This window comes from Musca autumnalis, unplaced genomic scaffold (assembly GCF_047663935.1).
Source record: "Musca autumnalis isolate F117 unplaced genomic scaffold, ASM4766393v1 scaffold_3, whole genome shotgun sequence".
Classification (NCBI taxonomy): Eukaryota; Metazoa; Arthropoda; class Insecta; order Diptera; family Muscidae; genus Musca; species Musca autumnalis.
Window position 1 is genome coordinate 95,605,773 of NW_027411866.1, and position 22,479 is coordinate 95,628,251.

General features: G+C 35.9%; 1 protein-coding gene across 1 annotated transcript; it reads left to right on the plus strand.

Moving 5' to 3' along the window:
- The first annotated feature begins 7,647 nt into the window (after window positions 1-7,647).
- LOC141399737 (uncharacterized) lies at window positions 7,648-8,503 on the plus strand. Its single transcript, XM_073978984.1, has one exon. The coding sequence runs from the start codon at window positions 7,833-7,835 to the stop codon at window positions 8,427-8,429; it is 597 nt and encodes a 198-aa protein (XP_073835085.1). The 5' UTR covers window positions 7,648-7,832; the 3' UTR covers window positions 8,430-8,503.
- Window positions 8,504-22,479: the final 13,976 nt, after the last annotated feature.

Genomic DNA, 22,479 nt, shown 5'->3' on the forward strand with positions numbered 1-22,479 from the left:
CATGGGAATGTGACAGACTAAAGCTGGTGTGGAAAGACGAAGTTCGTTACCTAACCAAAGCATCGGTGTACGTCAGGCGGTACGGCTGCAAGCTCAAGACGGAACTCATGCTCGAGGTCTTTGGCGTACAAAATGAGACCCTTAAAGTGGAGAGGTGGGAGGTCTTCCATAACACGATCCTGCAGGCGAAAATCCAAGCAATAACAGGGTGTCTGAATTGTTTTGATACTCACACAAAGCCTACCACTGCAAACATCCTTACGGACAGCAAAGCAGACATTAGAGCTATAACAACCAAGACAGTGAAATCTAGAATTGTCTTGGAATGTATAAAGTCTATAAATAATTACTCCCAACACGGTACGGTAAACATTATATGGGTACCAGGGCAGTCCGGGATTAGGGGTAATGAAATAGCAAACTCCTGGGCAAAACAAGCCAGGGACAACCTACAGCAAGTCTAGATAACGCCAAGCCCTTTAAAGCTAGAGCTAAAGGCACATATATGCCTCTGAAGCAGTGAAGAGAAGGGAAAAAACACAAAAAACCTATCGGGAAACTAACTAAGTAAAAAAGACATCAGTAGACTGACTGGCGTCCTTACAGGACCTGGGGCACCTGAGCTTTTACAAATCTGAGAACCCAGTTTAAAGTGTGGATGTATGTCGACAATTTTTTGTGGAAAAGTTTTGTGACTGCAGGGAATCTAGTATATTAACTTACGGGTAGTTCGTCAAACAATGTAGCTAAAATCCTAAAAATACCAAAAATTGGGTAGTACTGTTATATGGAGGCTATACCAAAACATGGACCTATCTTTACAATTTTTGGCGACGTTGGCGATTTTTGATGGAGAACTTCCGTGACCACTGACAACCTCAAATATCAAATTGCAGTTAAAATCCTACAAATACCGAAAATCGGAAGGTACCGTTATATGGGGGCTATAACTAAACATGGAGCCATGTTGACAGTTTTTGCTGGAGAATTGCAGCTAGTTCGGTTAAAAATTGTAGCTAAAACCCTTGACATACCAATAATCGGGAGATACCGTTATATGGGGAATATACCTGCTGATAGTTGTTGGTGGAATTGTATTGTGATCCCCAAGAACCCTAAATGTCAAATAACAGCTAGTTCGATTAAAAATCGTAGCTTAAATCCTCAAAATACCGAACCGGAGGAACCTTTATATGGTGGCTATATCAAAACATGGCACTATGTTGACGATTTTTGATGGGGAACTTTCGTGACCACTGAGAAGCTCAAATGAGAAATTGCAGCTAGTTCGGTTAAAAATTTTAGCTAAAACGTTCAAATACCGAAAATCGGGAGGTACCGTTATATTGTTGCTATACCTAAACATGGACCTATGGAGACAATTTTTGATGGAGTTGTATTGTGATCCCTAAGAACCTTTATTGTCATATTACATCTAGTTCGGTAAAAAATTTTAGCTGAAACTTGTGACCACTGGAAACTTCAAATGTTAAATTATAGGTAGTTCGGTCCAAAAATGTAGCTGTTTTTTGTGACTACTGAAAACCTCAAGTGTTAAATTACAGGTAATTCGATCCAAAACTGTAGCTAAAATCCGCAAATAGGGAGGTACTGTTATATGGGGACTATTCCCAAACATGTTAGCAATTTTTGGATTTATGTTGACAATATTAAGTAGAGATGTTTTGTGACCCCTAGGAACCTCAAATGGATAATAACAGGTAGTTCGCTAAAAAAATGTACCTAAAGTCCGAAAAATATCAAAAATCGGGAAGTACCGTTGTATGAGTCTAAAATGTACAAGACAATTAAAGACAACTTGCGACACTGTTTAGCATGGAAGTGAGGTTACAATTAAATACGTTAGGTAAAGTTTAAAAAGGAGAATCGCCACATATCCTGGTGAACCAAACTTAAGACATTGTAGACCTAAAATGTTGAATAATGGGAGTATTTTTTATTTTTGGGAATTATGTGTCCTTAACAAAATCGCAGTTGACATGTAAGGGTGCCTCTTAGCCTTCTCGCATAGTATATTGATGGTATACCCTACCGCACCTTGTTACAAGGGAATTTTTCCCATGGTTTTAGCCCTAGACGTTAGACATTTAGGGGCTCTGGGCTATATAAGTTTATTGTTGTCCTACTATTTTTTTGAAGAGAATTTGTTGTCTCATTACCTCTAATCTCAGCATAGCACAGTTGTCCCACTTGTAAGGTGCGACAAAAAAATTTATAAACGTCGATCCTGGTTTCGGTATAGCCCTCAAATTACTGTACCTCCCTATTTCAGTTATTTTGAAGTTTTTTTTTTCTACGTTTTCGGTTGGAATTTGTTATAATTTGCTATTTGGAGTTCTTAGTGGTCAAAAAACGTCTCCGACTGGTATCGTGGACAGGAAAAGAAACAAATTATTCCATTTGAGGTCATAATATTTCATGGTAGGGGATATATTCGGTGCGACCGAACTTTACATTCTTACTTATTTTTCATATTATATGTAGCATCATACATATATAAGAAACATACACATGTAAAAAAATACACTCATTAGTAGATCCCAAAATAAAAATGTCTAAATTAAAGAAAAAACCAAAACAAAGAAGTAACTGAGAATACAGCAATACAGTAATATTCACGGAAACGACCATAGGCATTGTCAGTATTTTTAATGTCACACGCGGAAATGCAAATATATGCAGCTGGAACCAATTTTTTTATAAACTTGAATCTGTTGCGAACATTCTTCAACAAATTTGGAGAGTGGCGAAGGATGGCGAAGTTAGTAAAACTCAACTTCAATTTTTAGGACTTGGAAAAAATCCAAAAAAAGGTATTATAAAAAAATGTGATTTCCAGCATATTTTATGCGAATAATGTGTACAAATTTTTATGTAAAAGTAATTAGAAAACCTTGTACTAAAACTTACATTTTGAAAAAAAATATATCCTTTAAATTTGGAGTTACTTGCCATGTACGAAGTCACAACCTTACTGATGTTTTTAAAGTTTTTAAGAGATCATATGTAAATGTCAACTTCTTCTGTTTTGTTTTGTTAAATACCGTTATAAATTACAAAAACAGTTTTGGAATATTAAAATATGATACGTTTAGAGACCATTTGCTGAATTGTCGCAGAGGTTTGCTGATATGGATTTTTCGATTTTTGTCGCAGGTTGGGACCATTGTGCACAGTCTCGAGCCAGTTCAGACATTCTGTAACCGCCCGAACATTCGTTCGAATTGCTTTATTATAATACCCAGTCCATTCTCCCCCCTAGAATCATTGTGGCACTTACATGGGAAGGTGTGTGAAAAATTCTTCTAGATATTATATAAAACTCAAATTTTTTATATATGGTTCCAGTGACTAGAAAATACCCAAACATAAATATTGCAGTCCTATATAGCGAATCACCCTGATTTGACGTAGTTTACTATTACGAACAATTTTTCTCTAATTTGGACTGTAATTCGGTACTTTAAGCTTTAATTGCATTTTGAACATCTCCGCGAAAAATTACCAAACTGAGTCACCAAATTAAAAAATGTTGTCTCTTTTATCCCATTTTTTATTTCTTATTTAATTTGCGAGATATTTTGAAATTTAGCAGTTTTTCTAGGAGTTTTTATACCCTCCACCATAATATGGAGGGTATAATTAAATTTGTCATTCCGTTTGTAACACATCGAAGTATTCATCGGAGACCCTATAAAGCATATATGTATATCCTTGATTAAGGTACAATTCTAAGACGATATAACCATGTCCATCTGTTCGTTCGTTCTTCTGTTCCTTGAAATCAAGATACAGCTCGCAATTTTAAGATAAAGCTTTGTTATTTGGTATAGAAGTTTCTAATACTCCTAGGATATTTGGCATTGCGAATGGGCTATATCGGTCCACGTTTTTTCGGTATTTTGCAGGTTTTAGCTTCGTTACCACACCAATTGACTGAAATTTGGTACTTAGTCTTCGTTGGGGGTATACAACTTTCCCCCAGAAGTTTTTTGGTACAGGCCCACGCCTTCATATAGCCCCCATAGAACTGTAGCTTCCGATTTGCGGTATTTTGAAGGTTATGCCCTCAATATGCCTATAAAATGGTAGTTGGTATTTAGTCTTCACTTAGGGTACAAAACTTTCCATGTGAATATTGTTGATATAGGCCCAAACCTTCATATAGCCCATAAAACGGAACCTCCCTATTTGCGGTAATTTCAGGGTTGCTTCCTTAATATTCCACCGAAATGGTTCAAATTTGGTATTTAGTCTTCATTAGGGGTATAAAAATTCCGTATGAAATTTGTCGCTACAGGTCCACGCCTTAATATAGCCCGCATAGAACGGTACCTTCCGAATTTCGGTATTTTCAAGGTTGTGGCCCCAATATTTCTCCGAAATGGCTGAAATTTGGTATTTTGTCTTCATTTGGGGTATAAGACCTTCCATATGAAATTTATCGGTATAGGTCCATGCTTTCATATAGCCTCCATAAAACGGAACCTATCGATTCTCGGTATTTTGAAGGTTTTGGCCTCAATATCCACCAAATTGGCTGAAATTTGGTATTTAGTCTTCATTGGGAAAATTCAACTTTCACCTCTAAATTTGTCGGTATAACCCATGCCTTCATATAGCGTCTGTAGAACGGTACCTCCCGATTTTCGGTATTTTGAAAGTTAGCCACATTGTTTACTGAAATTGCTGGAATTTTATATTTAGTCTTCTTCATAAACGAAAGGAAACAAATTGTTCAGTTTTACTTCAATACAACTGGTGGTGGAGGGTATATCAAGTTCGGACGGGTCGAACTTAACGCCACCTAAAATTAAGGCCTTGACACATAAGAAGCATGTCATTCTAGCTTAAGTCATATCTAGTAAATTGATCCACAACTTCCCATACGGGACAAGGGACTTCCCCTATATCAATGAGTGCACCCCGATTCATATTTAGCTCAATGATATGGGACCTACTGTTTATCGCCGAGTCCGAACGGCGTATCTTAAGACACCACTTGTGGAGAAGTTTTTCAATTCTGAAATACTCAGGAAATGTCGCCAACATCACCGAGGGGTATTTTGCCACCGTTGGAAATTTTTGATGTTGCCTGGCCGGGGAATCGAACCCACGACCTTCTGTGTGCAAGGCGGCCGTGCATACCATTGCACCACGGTGGCACCCAAGTTCGGCTTAATTCAAGTGTGAAATCTTTTTATTAGGTCGAACTTGGTCTTTAGTCTTTTATCAGCAAGAATGCCATGCTTCTTATGTGTCAAGGCCTTTATGTACCGGGAAGAAAATAATTATTCCATTTTAGTTCAGAATATTTTATGGTGGATGGTATAAAAATTTCGGCCCGGCCGAACTTAACGCTTTTTTGTATGTTCTATTCTTAGCTCTAGTATTAGCACAATGATATGAACCTCCTTTTTATCGACGACTACGGACGGAACAATTGTTGGTTAGTTAAAAGAGTGGTAAAGTTATTGGGAAGGAACACATCACTTCTTTGAAACCATTCTTACCTGCAACCTGAGAATTTTTACATGCAAGTTTGTCTATTATAAGTCAAAGACAATCAACAAATTTTAGTTGCTACAATAACAAAAACAGATAAGTACCATTTACAGAATGAAAACAAATGAAACATTGCATATGGTAATATTCAAAAAAGTTTTACAATCGTTGAAGTTGAGGTTCACCATTTAATAAGTCGCGAACTGTTAATATATTTTATAAAATATGAATACATTTATATATATTGAAGTGTTTTAGCTACGATCTCATAATAGGGACCATAACAAATAATTTTCGTGGAAGCTGCGCTTGTGGTAATATAAAAAAATGGGAAAAATGTGTTGAAGTTTACAAGTTTTTTTGTGTTCTTTCTTGATTTCTGGCCAAACCACGGAAAATTCAAACCTATGCTCAAAGAAAGAACTAAAGAATACCCCTTAGGCAATATGGTTCTAGTGTATGACTTTTCGATATATACACTGTATCCCCCTAAAATCGATGCTGACATTTTGAAGTTTTGATTTCAGTGTTTTTCGAATTTTTCTTATAATTAGATGGTGCAACTAGATAATAATCGAAACTAGTTTATAGGATTGTAGAACTCGCGATTCCACGTCGTTCGATGAATATCTTATGAGTGTGCTCCGTACAGCTTCCTAGTAATAGAAGTCCAAAGGCGAAAATTTGGTCCGTAAATTTTCTGAAAAAACCTATTTTTTGGCTTTAAAATTTACAACTGTCGTACAGGTACCCCTGAACCCCGCGTGATTTTAGTTTTTTTACGTGCCGGATCTAATGAGCTCTTCCGCGGTCAAATCCATCCACTAAAACGCCGGATATAGATACCTTGAAAGTAGGAAAATCTGCAAAAATATATTTTGACAATTCCGCGAATTGAACCGCGGTTTTCTTTGATTATTTTTACATAAATGTAATCCTTTATACGCTATTATTATATTTGCCAAAAAGGTGTGTCACAAATTACAAAGATTCGGGAGTAATATCCCTATTTATCCCAAAATAGAATGTGGTGGCACATCCGCAGTTCTTGACGAATCTGTCTAAAATAATTTATATTGACGTATTTTTAATAGGGGGCCATTGAAATCGGATGCACCTTATTATCATATGCACATCGCGTAATTTTTGCCCACTTGAAGGTTTTTTGAATAGTAAGATGCAACTGATGGCACACTTTGGCCGCTGAATGAAACATGGGAAAATCCATGCATATTGATAGACATGGACTCCCTGTATCCGAAAAGCACATGCACCCCAACTGATTTCAACGGATTCGCGAATTACACGCCTTTTAATTTTTGTGTTTTTTCTTTGGTTGTAATTTCAATATTACTCTCTACTTCTTATTTCTATTGCTTATCAGAGAAAGCAAATATACTTTCACGATGACTAATTACTTTTCTCGTAGAAGTTTAAGCAAAATACTTCAGTATTTGGATCGAAATTTAGCGAAATAATAGAATAAATCCCAACATTTATTTTTCAAATTTTTCGTATTTAACCAAAAATATATTTTTGAAAAAATTTCCTACAATAAGTTTCCGTTGTTTGTTGTTGCTATAATATGCAAGTTATAAACGCGATCTTTATAATTTTGGTCTCACATTTTTCTAGGCGTTGTCTAGATTCTGTACGTATTTTTAAATTATTTTTTTAGAGATTTTTTGGACTTTGATTTAGAATAAATAAAATTTATTCCAAGATTTCTTCAATATTTTTTGATTTACCGCGAAAATAAAAATAAATTTAGCAACTATTTTAGCATCTACGGATAGATATCACATTCTGCTAACGATTCATATATACATGTTCTTATTACAACTCAATAGGAATTTTTAAATATTTTTTCTTTACAAGAGAGTAAAACCGCATATAACTTTTGAGTGCAGCATCCAATTTTGTGAACGCGAACAGATTTGAAACCACGATTTTTTTTCTTAACCCATGTACCAAAAATGGCGGATGTGCTCGCCAAAAAAGTTTTTAATTTTTTTTCTATGTAATTGTAAAGGAAATTTGAAATTTACCATATACACTGTAACTTTTTTCTTAAAATATTTAAATATGTAGGCATTGCTTTTGTAACAACAAATAAAATAAGGAAAAAAAATATTTTCAGTTTCTATTCTATTCGACTTATAAAAATTTTCTGATCAAAATTCTAAATTTTTTTGAAATTTGTTATTGACATTTTACCGTTATGTTTCTCATCATTTAAAACCCGCAATATTTTTCTAAAATTCATACTTTAAACAAGAAATTTCCCTAATACTACCCAAAGTAAAATGGCCAAGAAAGGTGGCAAAGACAAGAAGGACAAAGGTAAGAAGGGAAAACCAGCACCGGCCCAACCAGTTGTGGAGAAACCCGTCGAAAAAGTAGAAGAACCCAAACCTGAGGAACCGAAAAAAGAAGAGCCCCAAAAACTCGATGTCGAAGAGCCATGCCTTTTCAATTGTTCTCAGGATGTCGTTACCTATCGCCCGAATTCTTATCCTGGTTTATTGGAACATCCCAAAACAATGGCTGTTGTAGGTTCGGAATGTGGTTCATATGATAGTTTGTGCAAATTAATACATGCCGCCTTTCGCTGTGCCGATCGTGTCTACATTATGGTTCCTTGGGGCAATTATGTGATCTTTCGCTGGCACGATGGTTCGAAAATGATTTATTTTGTTTTTGATGGCTGCACCTGCAATGTGAATCGTTTCCGTTATTTGGATTTGTCATGCGGCACCTGCGGTTTGCTATATTTCGAAGAAATGCATAAAGTAATCAATTATGTAATAATGTCAAGACAACGACGAGAAGAAATTAAGCGTTTGAAACGATGCATTGTCGATGATGTCTGCAAAGAAATGTATGGAGATCAACATATTTGAAAACAATTTTTGACACACAAACATGTGTATTTGGTATATGCCTCATAATTTTGAAATAAAAATTGGGAAATTAAAAAAAGGCATGTGATTTAATTCTGTTCAATGGGCTAAGCAATTAGTAGTAGGTAGTAGGACGTAGAAAGTTGCATTAAAGAAAATACAATGGGACGAAATCAAAAACTATAATGGTAAGACAATTAAGATGACACATGCATGCCTTAGAAAGGAGGGGGGAGGAAACATGAGGAGAGTAGATTAAACTGCGAGGAAGGGTAGAAAAAGGAGTTAGCTGCACGCAGTTTTACGTCCTGAGATAGCTGGCCAGATTAACTTCGATACCATGCGCCCAGGTATGTCTAGCAATTCTCTACGTAGAGTTAATAGAGGAAAAAGGGAAATGGTTGTTTGACACAGTCCTCCACCTGAAGGTCAGGAGACTGGGCACCTCGCCTTGCTAGTTCACCTCAGTCTCATTTTCCAAAACATTTCAAAGCCCCGGTACCCAAGACACTAGCTTTGCTACCAATCTGTTTATACAGACCTATCTCGCTTGTGTCTGGCTCAAATGAACCGTACATTGAATGAATGGGGGTAGCAGTCATTTTTGCAAATACCAAAAATACCACTGCATAGCCGTGTAGAGCATGAAAAACAACTGTGAAATACGGTGTCATTTTTTCTCTACCGCGAAAAAAGTTTCCGCACCAAATGCATTGAAGTTCAGTAATGCATTATTTAATTTTATTTGATATAATGACATTTACGCTTTTCGTATTAACTTATTAATAACACTGTGATACAAAAGTGGACAAAAATTTTTTGCAGGATTTCTGATGCACAAATTCGGATTTGTGGGAGTCCATAGAAGACGAAAATACCTTTGGTTTCTTTGGGTCACTTCGTGTTTTGATTTTATAACGGTAAATGCAGTGATTTTTCACTTTCTTGGATTTTCAAATTTAAACGGACATTACTTCTTAATTACTTCATTATAAAGGGGAGAGTAATGCCTTTCGAACAAGCCATAGATTTTTAAAATCGGTTAACAAATGGCTAAGTAATAGTGGTTTAAGTGTGACAAAAATGCAATAAAAAAACAGTAAAAAGTTTTTCCTTGTGCTCTAGGCTGCGTAAACGACACCTAACAGTAAAATTATTTAATGTTAACAATTAGGAAATTTAGTTGGCTTTCCAAAATGCGAAAAACCAACGAAATCGGTTGAAAAATGAATGCGTTATGGCATTGTTTGTGTTTCAACTTTTTGGTTTTTTTCATATTTTCCTTTATAAAAGATGGGTAGCTTAGCATGTATGATTCTAATTGTGATTAACCTGCTTAACAATTACGCACAAGGTATCAATGTTTTATAAAGGAAAATATGAAAAAAAAACCAAAAAGTTGAAACACGAAAAATGCCATAACGCATTCATTTTTCAATGGATTTTGTTGGTTTTTCCCATTTTGGAAAGCCATGATCTAGAAAGAAAGGTCCAACGTCACAAGACATAAACCCTAGATCAGCAAGCTAATCAAGCAGGATTGAATAGCATGAACAAAGAAGCAGTCGTATCTGTCACACTGTCGTATGAATGCGGTTTGCAGCTGAGTAGCTTCAGCTGCCACGACAAACGAGAGTAGTTTTGACTCAAATATGCTCGGGATGGTGCAGCCGTCTAAATTTCAATAGAACAAGGATTGAAAACACCGTACTCAGCCCAGCATGCGGCATACGCCCACACGACACATGGGTATTAAAAATGGAATTTGTTGGTTCAACTTTTTGCGTAACCCGGATAGCGGGGATTAGATTGCCACTATATATCCAGGTTTACAGTAGAACATTTCCAATCTCTAAATAGCTAACATACTTGGGGTCATATGGATATCAGGTTTAAGTGGTCCAAGCATGCCACAGCCACCTGCTAAAATGTGAAAACAAGTAAGAACTGCGTTAAGTGCTGCCGGGCCAAACTTGTTTTGCCCTCCCCCACGAGTTGTATTGCAGTAAAATGGAACAATTAGTATCCTTTCTTTTATGAAGAAGACTAAATACCAAATTTCAGCCATTTCGGTAAAACAATGTGGCTAACCTTAAAAATAAAAAAACGGGAAGTACCGTTCCATAGGGGAAATATCACAATGTCAATCTATACCGTCAAATTTCTGGCGGAAAGAAGTCTAAATACCAAATTTCTGATATTTCAGCAAGATAATGTGCCTAAACACTTAAAAATACCGAAAATCGAAAGGTACGCTTTTATGGGGAATATAGTAAGAATTGGACCTATACTGATAATTCTCTTCTGGAATATTTTATAGGATATTGACGTCACAACCTTCAGAATTATGAAAATCGGGAGATATCGTTTAATGGGGGCTATATCGAAACGTGTACTTATACCGACGAATTTCAATCGGAAAGGTTTTTACCTCCAACGTAGACTAAATACCAAATTTTTGCCATTTCGGAGGGTTGTTGGATCCACAAACTTCAAAATACCGGAAATCGTGAGGTGCCGTTCTATCGGGAAACATTGTATACCCCCAACAAACATTATAATTCATCCATTTCTGTGGAATGTTAAGGCCATAACCATCCAAACACCAAATATTGGGTAGTACCGTTCTATGGGAGCTATATGAAGGCGTGGGCCCATACCGAAAGTTGAATAACCCCAACAAAGACTAACTAACAAATTTCAGCCATTTCGATGGGTTATTGTGGCCACAACCTTCCAAATACCGAAAATCGGGAATTACCATTCTATGGCTGTTCCAACAATTTTCTCGGGAAAAGTTTTATACCCGCAATGAAAACTAAGTACAAAATTTCAGCCATTTAGGTGTGATAATGAAGCTTAAACCTTCAAAATACCGAATAGTATAGCATGTCTTCGTTGATTTGTTGTTTCAAAATTATCATATTGTGAATAGGGGACGTTTATTCTTTTACACTATAGGCAGATGTTTTCTCTAAATCGCTGTTTCTAAACGGATTATTGGATATTTGTGGTTCCCTCTTTTTTCAATTGGGCATAAGGCCATGTTTATATTATAACCTTTTGAAGAGTTAACCTTCTTAATCAGGATTTATTTGACGTATACGCAAAGGAATTGACATTTGAAACCCAGTGGATTTGTTAAATCCGGTTATATATAAACGTACTATTACATCCTCACACAGTAATACATACATATGTATGTACTGTCGAACTTCTCTATATCGAACTTTCCTGTTACGATTTTTTCTCTGTAGCGAATACAAATTGAAAACATAGTTTTTTTCTTTAAATTTTCACATTTTTTACCCTCTCTATAGCGAACTTTCTTATAACGAATACTTCTCTATTACGAAGTGTGTTTAATGCACCCTAGAAAGTATAAGTCAGCTGTGCTGAGGGAGATATACCCTCAGCCACTGACAAAAAAAAAAGAAATAACAATTACAACGATCACGAATTTGTTTAAAATACGTGGAATCTGTGAGTACCGTAATGTGGGGCAATACCAAATCATCGACGTATACAAACAACTTTTAGTAAGCAAACTTCTGATTCACAGTGAACTCGAAGTACAGATTAAATTATGTTAAACTAAGTTTGGAAAAAATTTTTAAAAAGTTTTAGAGTTACCTTGTATCGTCGTAAAGGGAGCAGCAAGTACAACCTACTGAAGGAAAATCCAAAACGATCCGAGAGGCGCTCTTAAACTTCACTTTTTCCGAATTTTGTGTGGGACCGAAGGAATGCGCAATAACACTTTTGATATGTGCTGGCAGGGTTTTTGGAGCTTTTGGACGTATGGACTTACTCCGGAAAATATTGTACCGTTGTAAGTGGTGCCAATAGGACAACCTATTTAAAAAAAATTAAAACGATCCAGGATTAGCTTTAACTTCGCTTTTTCCCAATTTTGTTCGGAAGGTACCCGAAGGAGTGGACAGATATAGTCCATATTCCAACCTGATACATGACTGAATGAAATAATACGATGTTCAAAGTCTGCACCAATCAGAAGCACCCTGCGAGAATTATCTTGCGGGTTTGCATTTTAGTTGGTGCCGTCAGGGTTTCATAGAGCTTCTAGGTCATTATCTCAGGAAGTATGGACTTGCGCCCGAAAAAAATTGCGTCGTTGCAGCATGTACAACCTACTGAAGAAAATTTCAAAACTATCCAAAAGGGACTTTTAAGCTTCAATTTTTCCGAAGTAGTCCATATTCCAACCTGGTACATGACTGGATGAAATCATACGATGTGCAAAGTCTGCACCAATCAGAAACTCCCTGCGATAATTATCTTGCGGATTTGCCATATTGGTTGGTGCCGTCGGGGTTTCTTGGAGCTTTTAGGCCAATATCTCAAGAAGTGTGGACTTGCGCAAGAAAAAAAAATTACATCTTCGTAAAGGGAACAGCAAGTACAACATACCTACTGAAAACGATCCGAGAGGCGCTCTTAAACTTCCCTTAATGCAAATTTTGTGTGGGATATATACATATATAGAAAAATTTTGAACTCTTGTGGCTGAGATACACGAAGGAGTGGACCGATATGGCCCATCTTCGAACTTAAACTAAGTTTGGACAAAATAATACGATACCCAAAATTTGCTTCGAATCGGTTGATCCGTTCGAGAGTTATCGTGTGCACCAGACTGCCAGCCAGACACACAGACAGACGGACATGGCTAAATCGACTCAAATTTGTCTGAAACTAATTTCGTCCAAACATATTTGGGGTCTAAGACCGTTATTTCTATGAGGCACATTTTTGGTCGTATCAAAGTGTATATACCCTTTCTAGCCTAAAGGTGGAGGGTATAAAAAGATAAGCAAAACTCATTAGCAACACCCTTAAAAATAGCTTCAACATAAGAAATTAATATTGAGGATTTTACGTGAATACTATATTTAGGTTTATTGTGATACTTTAACTGTGGATTATCCCTCGGATGAAAACATGAAGTAATAATAGAGAACATTGTGTTTATCATTTGTTTTTTTATTTAAATTCAGAAACAAATAAAAAAAAAATCATCATTCATCAGATTACATCTAAATAATAAATTCCAAATAAAAATTCAATTTCTGTTCATGCATACGCACACCTTTTTTATTTTTCATTCATATATGTATGTAGCTCAAATAAAAAGTTTTCCCCTGGTCTCTCTATAAAAAATTTTCTCTGGTAGTATCACAGCAGTATTGATTTTCCCTAAGACTTTGCGTTCACCGAACAGATTTTGCCAAACATCTGCCAAATTATGTAAAACACCTGTAGCGCACATCTACACATAAAAATTCAGGGCATTCTTATCCGCTGAATACCTTGAAAATTGTTGTGAAAATGTATATTTCAATTAGCATTGAAAAACACATTCGCATCGATGAGTGTGAAAGTTCCGATACATTTATACAGGCATTTATTTGTAAACAACATTAATTTTTATGTTTTATAAATACATATCTGAGAACACTTTGTTGCCCTGATAAATTCAAAGAAATTCAATACTGAAATATATCTATAGATTTTTCCAAGTGCATATTTGTTTTTTTTTAATACGAGGTGGTTTCGAAAGATATAGGAAAAGTTTTTATTATTTGAATTGACAATAATAAATTAGAGCATGACCTTTATTAGATCCACAGAAAACATTCTGAAATAAATTTATTGTGATTTATTATTTAACTCATTTATGACAATTCTAATTGTTTTCAAAATGAGAAACAAACACTTTTCATGCATTAATTAGTAAAAAATGACAAATAGTTGCAATAAAAAATGTCGTTTTTTTAAGACCAAAATGAGAGGATAAATAAAAAATTAGCCCACTTAGTTCAACAATAATAACCAAAAGAATAATTAACATGTAATGCAAGGTGTCAAGCAAATGTTTTCAATATGTAATTAAGGTTCCAAAATACGCCATGTCTTCGGTAAATATTTAAAAATCAACATTTTATTCTTAACAAGGATTAACTGCTAACAAGTATCAAAAATATTAGGCATAGTAGGTATTAATAGGGTTACCATATAGACCAAGGGGGTACCGGCTCATCACTGAGACGTTTCATGAGTTTTTTCATTTCACAAATTACAATAAATATTACCTACAGCAGAACTGTATCAGGTGGGTCGCACAATCGACTTAAAAAGTACCAGGATATATTAACATTAAACAGGACCACCTAGGTCCCTAACGATGGCCTAAAAGTGTTTTTTGTACATAACTGTAAATTATATTATACATTAAAATATGTTAGATTCACTTTGGCAGTTTTGTTTACATGTGTGTTTACTTATTATTTGTAAAGTAAGGGCTATATAAGTAAACACACATCTCAAAAAACTGCCAAAGTGAATCTAAAATATTTTAATGTATAATATAATTTACATTTATATGCAAAATGATTAGATTGTTTATTCAAAATCAATTGTTTATTCAAATCAATAATGATGGTGTATCATGAAATTTATTTTCATTAAAATAAGTTCTCCTCTTATTAGATAGTCACTAAAAATGTTGTAATAATTTACACTTCCAAACTTTATTTCCTGCCTTCGTATACCAAAATATATATGTATCTATTTATGTTTTTATTTTAATTTTAGTGTAAGAATACCACTTCTGACATAATTTTCAACTGTTCACTTTGTTGTATAGGCGGCGTTTTTCGGCCCCTGCAGAACATGTAGAACACGCGTGAACACTTGTAATTTTTCAAAATAAACTGACATAGCAACAGCATCCTCCAGTGTTGTGGAAGTAAACCAAATTAGTTTACAAATATAAATATTTTCATTGATTTATTAATTGCAACCGAATTCAAATCCTTATGGAATAATATTACGAGGGGAACTAGAAAAGGCAACATTTGACAGGCGTCATTTGACATTTTTTTTTTAAAGTTTGACTGTTTTTAGCCTAAGCGTACCCAGGACAGTTTGAAATACGACCATGTGTTGTGTTATTTACAGTGACATGAAAAAATCGCTTTGCAAAAAAAAAAATGGAATTTACTTGTGAACATTTTCGTCCGATAATTTTTCACAACATTCGAGGTGGATAATCAAATTAAATCTTTGTATGTCGATAAAGGACCATCCTAAAGCACTATGAAAAACTGGTTTAATGAATTCAATCGTGGCCGACACTCGCAAAAAAAAACGAAGTTCGCCAGGGTCGTCCAAAAACGATCGCTGTGCCAGAAAAAATTAAGCCGTGTGTAAACGAATAATGCAAGATCGCCATTTTATGTACCGTTAGATAAAGGCGTACGTGGATATTCATTTTACCAACTAGCATTTGATATTGCATTGACACTTGGCGCCAAAAATTCGGGTTTTCTCGTCGGATCCCGTGTTGATTGGTGCAAGAAATTTCGAAAAAATACGATTGCGGTGCTTCAAAGGATGTTTATAAGATGGATCCAGGTGGAGAATCATGGAACTATGCGTATGAAATATAACTATGCCGAAAAATCGCAACAATCCCAAGAAGATGTTGTAAAAGCTTTCTTATCTTGAATTCAGGATCAGTGTGGATCATTGGTTGCTATAAGAAAGTCGTCTAGAAAGGTCATAACTTCTGACAGAATGGCTTTGGCAGAACAGTTGTTTACAAGGGCGACAAGGTCATCACTATCATCTAGACAGTGAATTGCTCTGGCGCACTTAGGACGATTGCAAGCTGGCCGCGAATTCTACTGCTGTGATCCCATCCAAAATTGCAGCAACGACATGGATTCAATTTCAAAACAGGCACCAGTTGGTCAATTCCTTCCAGGATTCAATTTCACAATGGAGAGCACGAGTGCGAACTATATCATGACATGCCCATTCCGTAGTCGAAGTAAGAATTGTAGGTGGAAATAAACCTGCACCATTGTAAAGCGACAGCTGCCGAACTTCTTCTCTCCCTTACAAGATCCGATGTAGAGATCGCTTTAATTCAAGAACCCTATGTGGAGCAAATCCCCATGACTTCCTCTAGGCAAGCAGTGGCACCAATATAAGAGGCGAGTACATATTCGATTTCATTTTAACTAATAATCTACAAGTAAGCAATGGGGGAAAAGTTCAGAACTTTACAGAGCAAGGGAAGTTGGCAGAAGATAATGGTAATGGTAATCTTGAAATCAGAATCAGGTAAATCAGAAATCAAAATCGATATGACAAGTAAGTGGGAGGAAAACAACTTTAAGTACTGCAGGATGTGTGAAGTTGTGGAAGAGACTGAAACAATCTTACACCTACTCTGCTGGTGTCCTAGACTGACTGTCAAAAGACACAGGCTGTTAGGTGTCAATGAGATTGTATCTCTCTCTTTCTTCTCCTCTTTAGACCCGCAACCCTATTAACTTATTCCAGGAGCCTTAGGTGGCTATAGAGTGGGCCATCCTAGACTCAACAAATTTAATAAACACCCTTTCTCTTTCATACCTCTCCTTTCTACCTACCTTCCACCTGCCTCTTTTCTGTTCTTTCCCCCTCCTACAATTTTTATCTCTTTTAAGGATGAGCACAATGGACCACTGGTCTCCAAGTGAAGTGGATGCCAACAAGCAACGGCAGCTGCGCACCCTATAACCCAACCTTACCTAATCTACTTTCTTTCTACATGCAATTTGTCTCAGAAGTCAAACTAAGAAATTTAATTTTGGTTACCGACCTTTCGACTTCAATGGTCACTTGCTCACTTCATCATAGTCTTCAACTTCCCGTGTTGCGTTCTTTTTGATGTTCTTAATCGGATGCGAACGAGTGTTTTGGAGTTAGAGTCGGAGTTGGAGTCGGAGTCTAGCAAATTTTGCTGGAGTCGGAGTCGTGAAAAAAGCTTGACTCCGACCCCGGGCAACAATTTGTTCTACATTTATAAAAAATTTGTTAAATCAAAAAAAATTGTTAAATGAGAAAATTTTGGTATTTTGAAGGACTTTTGAAAAACCAAGCGTCTTTTATAAGGAAGCCTATGTTAATAACAGAAGAGTATGAGGTCATCTATAAGAAACCTTACTTGACCTTTTGTCCCTCTATGAAAGGACCTACTCGTATGCTATGAGAAATCCTGTTGCTCTTCGATGAGAAGGGATCAAATGAATTTCCGATTAATGTAATGCCCATATGAGGCGTGTGGGGTGAATTTGTCAATAGATTTATGCTGAGAAAGTCGCAAATGTATGTTTGATAATGGAGATATAATTTAAATGACCGAAAGTTTAACAAATCGACGTTATATTACAGGCATTACCTCTATAGGATGGTGGATATATTCATTTCTATGTATATTAAATCATTTCTGATTGTCTACCGGCCTACCCGAATTTACCGTTGGTTTTACTTGTATTCTTTTTGAGGTGTTAGCCAAAGGACACTTTCCGCCAAAGATACTAATTTTGTCATTCTGTTTGTAAAATACCGAAATATTCGGCAGCATCTCTATCTGTAGATAAAGTAGAAAAATGTTTGTATGTTTGTTTGTTCTTTTGTTTGAAATTTATGGACTCAAAAACCGCTGAACCGATCTTGCTGAAATTTCCAGGGTATATTACAACATCGCCTGAAAGTAACATAGGCTATAAATTTTTTGATCCGGAGATATAGCATCAGAATCAGAGGTACCTCCAAAAAATTTAAATTTTGTATGCAAATATCTATAGAAGGGTTACAGATACAGTCTCCAAAATTGGAGTGTGTGACGGAATTTGGCCTACAAATAAATGTGCCAAAATATATAGAAATCGGTTCAGATTTGGATATAGCTCCCATATTTTCGTCCGATTTCAAGTATTTTATGTACCAAACACGCTATATATGTCCGATTTCAATGAAATTTGGAATGTGTGACGGAATTTGGCCTATAACTAAATGTGCCAAAATATATCTAAATCGGTTCAGATTTGGATATAGCTGCCATATATATTTTCGTCCGATTTCGAGTATTTGATCTACCAAAAACGCTATATATGTTCGATTTCAATGAAATTTCGAATGTGTGACGGAATTTGGCCTATAACTAAATGTGGCAAAATATATCGAAATCGGTTCAGATTTGGATATAGCTCCCATATATATTTTCGTCCGATTTCAAGTATTTGATGCACCAAACACGTCATATATGCCCGATTTCATTGAAATTTGGAATGTGTGACGGAATTTGGGTTCAAGTAAATGTGCTGCGGGGTAGCGAAGCGCACCGGGTTCAGCTAGTAAAGTATAAAGATGACTGTCTATCCGTCCATCTGTCTATTGAAATCAGGAGAGAGCTCGCATCATTTAATATAGGGTCTTATAAGTTGATACAGAAGTTTACAGTACTCTTTAGATATTTGGTATTCACAAAAAGCTATGTATATCGGTCCACGTTTCGATATAACCCCATAGAACGGTACCGACTGATTTTCGGCATTTTGAACGATTTTACCCACATTATCGAACCGAAATGCCATAAATTTGTTATGTAGTCTTCACTAGGGAAATATTTCTGCAAAGAATTGTCGGTATAGGCGTAGCGTTGTAGTAGATAAAAAAGAAGACATGTATCCCGGAAAATTGATTATTTAAAGTTGTTTTACTTTTTTGTTTTCTGGTTGATTTATTTTGGCTTAAGGTCAATTGAAAAAAATTAGTTGTTTGTTTTATTTTCTTCTTTATTTTTATTTTCCAATATGTATTTCGACTGTATTCTACAGTAATATTTGTTCTACTTTTTTGATCTTTAAGAACCGTTCCTATAAAGTTCAGATGTTCTGAAAAGTTACTTACTGAGACCTTAGGAGCATTTTCGTAGTTAATTGTTTTCTTGAATTTTGAACGGTTTACTTTCTATGAAAGGACCAGAACCCGCGAAGAAAATAATAAAATAGTATTGTTTTTTTGTTTATTTTTTTGTTTTGTCTTATTAAGGCGAAGGTAATTTTAAAGTAATTTTAAGAAATTTGACCTGAGCGATTTTGACCTTAAAGATGGAGAGAAACAACTTTGTCTCTAAGAATAAATCAGAATCCTTACCGATTTGGACAATACTATTAGTTTTGACATCAAGGCTTCAAATCTTTTGGGGCCCATAACCGCAAAACTGCATATGATGAGGAAATGCGCCGGAACACAGTATTCTGTTTGGTCTTCTATCACACTGCGGTGTTAGACTATGGTTAATTTTCCATTACTTAAAAAATTACAGTGTTATCGGACAGCAATTACGGTAATTGCCCATCCCCATCTATTCCTGCCTACGCCCATGAAACCATTTCTTACATTTTTATATAATAAATTTTTAAATAATAAATATCATTATTAGTATGGAATTTTACAGTTTTTTACAAGCCAGTTTTGAAGAAATGTTACTAAATCCTGAAGATTTTCGTTATTGCAAAGGATCATTTTTCAGATCTGAACTATACATAATTTAGTTAAACAACGTAATAACGATATACATTATCAAATAATTATATCGAGAGCGTTAAAATCTATTACCCTTCTAGGCCACAAAATTTTTGAATATTTAAAAATATAATTAAATAATTTCATAAGCAACAAACCTCGTCGAATAAAAAACACTAAGAATGTCATGTTGTGTTGAGGTAGCTAAAAACCACATCAAAATACATGCTTACAAATTGCACTTGTTAACCAGGCTGTAACGTTTTTTCTTATTGTTACCTCTTTTTTCTTCTGTTCATTGTCTTTAGTCATATACAAAGAGTAAATATTAAATTTGACCACTGGGACCTATATAATTTTAGTCTAAGCTAGGCTAAGACGTTATTTTTCCTGTTGCGGTTGATCAGGTAGACACATTCGCATAATTGAAAACCAAAACGGCTGTAGCTGTGGTGGTCTTTGCATTTGGTTTTTGTCCATTATTTCGATAAATTTAACAAGACAACATAAAAAAGTCTGTGGCGAACATGTCTTAACCATGGCCTCAGGAATCTTATTATAAGACAATGCAATGCACAATGAGGCAATTTATTTACCTTAAATCGTTTTTCTAAAAATATTCTCGAAGGAATAAGAGGAAACCTTTTCATATGGAAGAGTTCGGATCAATAACCACCACATATAAATAGGTTTTGATAGCCCATATATTTAGGACTGTATCTCCCTTTACTTGGGAGGGTTACAATCGATCGCACATTGTTCCTTGCGATTAAAAAATCCTTCTACACATAATGTAGGAACCCTGCTAGGGCGTTTTCCGAAACGAGATCATATCAATTGTGTAACAAAGCAGACAGAATGATTAAATACTTTATTTTGCAAACACAGATAAAGCTTCATAGAGATCGAATTATATTTGCCTTTTTATATCTTAGACTAGATCTCAGCTTTATTGCAAAAAATTGGATATTCTCTTTGGCATAATACTTGACCACTGGACCTGGAGGTTCTTTAACTCTTCTATGAGAAAATCTGTTAGAAGACCTAATTTTTTCTAGGAACTCCTATGATCTTTGATTCCTATGAAAGACCTTTCAGAAATACTACTAATCTTTAATAACTATTACTTATAATTTACTAAAATTTAATACGTGTTATTAAAACTTTTCTTAAAGGCAACTTACTTACTTAGCTGGCCCATAAGTCTAACAGAGAAAAGATCTCCAATTCTCTCTGTTTGTTGCTTCGCTCTCTGGAATACCGCGTCTTTTCATCACTTCATCCACTTGTTTGCTTCACCTAAGCTTGGGCTGCCAATTCGCCGTGCACCGCCATATGGCACGTATTTATGCGCCATATCATAGGAATGAGCGATGATGAACCCGCTACATCGCTCATTCTTATGATATGGCATAGCCAATGCAATCATTGCCTTGCCTTGTCTGCTTACGCAAATACCAAGGCTACGGAATCATACATCAGCACGGGTAGTATCAGTGTTTTGGAAAGCGTTATTTTTGTTTGACGAGATGTGGCTTTGTTCTTAAACTACTTACATAAGCCAAAGTAGTATCTGTTGGCCAATTTAATTTTTCTTTTTATTTCACAACTGATGTTATTTGTTGCGTTTACGGCGGTGCCGAGGTAGATGAAGTGTTTTACTACCTCAAAATTATAGGAATCAATGTCAACAGTTGGTCCGATCTCTGTGGACGCCTGTGCGTCGACACCATCAACTTGGTCTTCTCACCGTTTACCGCCAGACCCACTTAGCAGATTACCTTTCGAATTTTGCAAAGGAATCAGTTACTTCCTTTACCAATCGACCCATGAGGCCAATATCATCGCCATAAGCACGTAACATATGGCTGTTTTTATATATTGTGCCACTTATTTTGACCTTCGCATCTTGTATAACCTTTTCCAGCAGAAAATTGAATAAGTCACACGAGAGGCCGTCTCCTTGTGTGAAACCTCTTTTGAAACTAAACTCTTCCGAGTAGTTCTTTACTATTTTAACTGAGGAGGAGTATCAGTTAATGTCATTCTACAAAGCCGAATGAGCTTTGCAGGGATACCAAATTCAGACATGGCTTGGAATACCTTTGAACGTAGGGGGCTTTGTAAATGACAAAAAGGTGGTAGGTGTCGATCTGCATCTCATGGGTCTTCTCCAGTATTTGCCGCAGCGTAAATATCTGGTCAATGTTGGATTTGCCAGGTCTAAAGCCACATTGCTATGGTCCAATTATTTCGCTGACCATAGGTTTTAGTCGTTCGCACATCATCCCTGACACTATCTTGTAGGCAATAGGGAGAATACTTATGCCCCTATAGTTAGAGCATACAGTCTTATGTCCTTTCTTGTGGACAGGACACAGGATGATCAGGTTCCAATCGTCGGGAACTTATTACCTCCTGCCAGATGGTGCTAACTAGCTGATGAATACATCTTATACGCGTGTCGCCTCCGGTTTTGAAAAACTAGGCTGGTAAGCCATCGGGCCAATAAGGCAGCAGTTATTATTCTTCAGGAGGTTTATTGCTGTCTTTACCTGATCTTGGCTCGGCGGAACATTTAATACCATCTTCTGGGATTGGATCTGTGGTATCTTCGCTACTATCGGATACAATCATGTTGGAAAAATGTTCTTTCCATACCCTG

Excerpts from the sequence above, each read along its gene's own strand:
- LOC141399737 (XM_073978984.1), top strand. The coding sequence starts at position 7,833 with ATGGCCAAGAAAGGTGGCAAAGACAAGAAGGACAAAGGTAAGAAGGGA.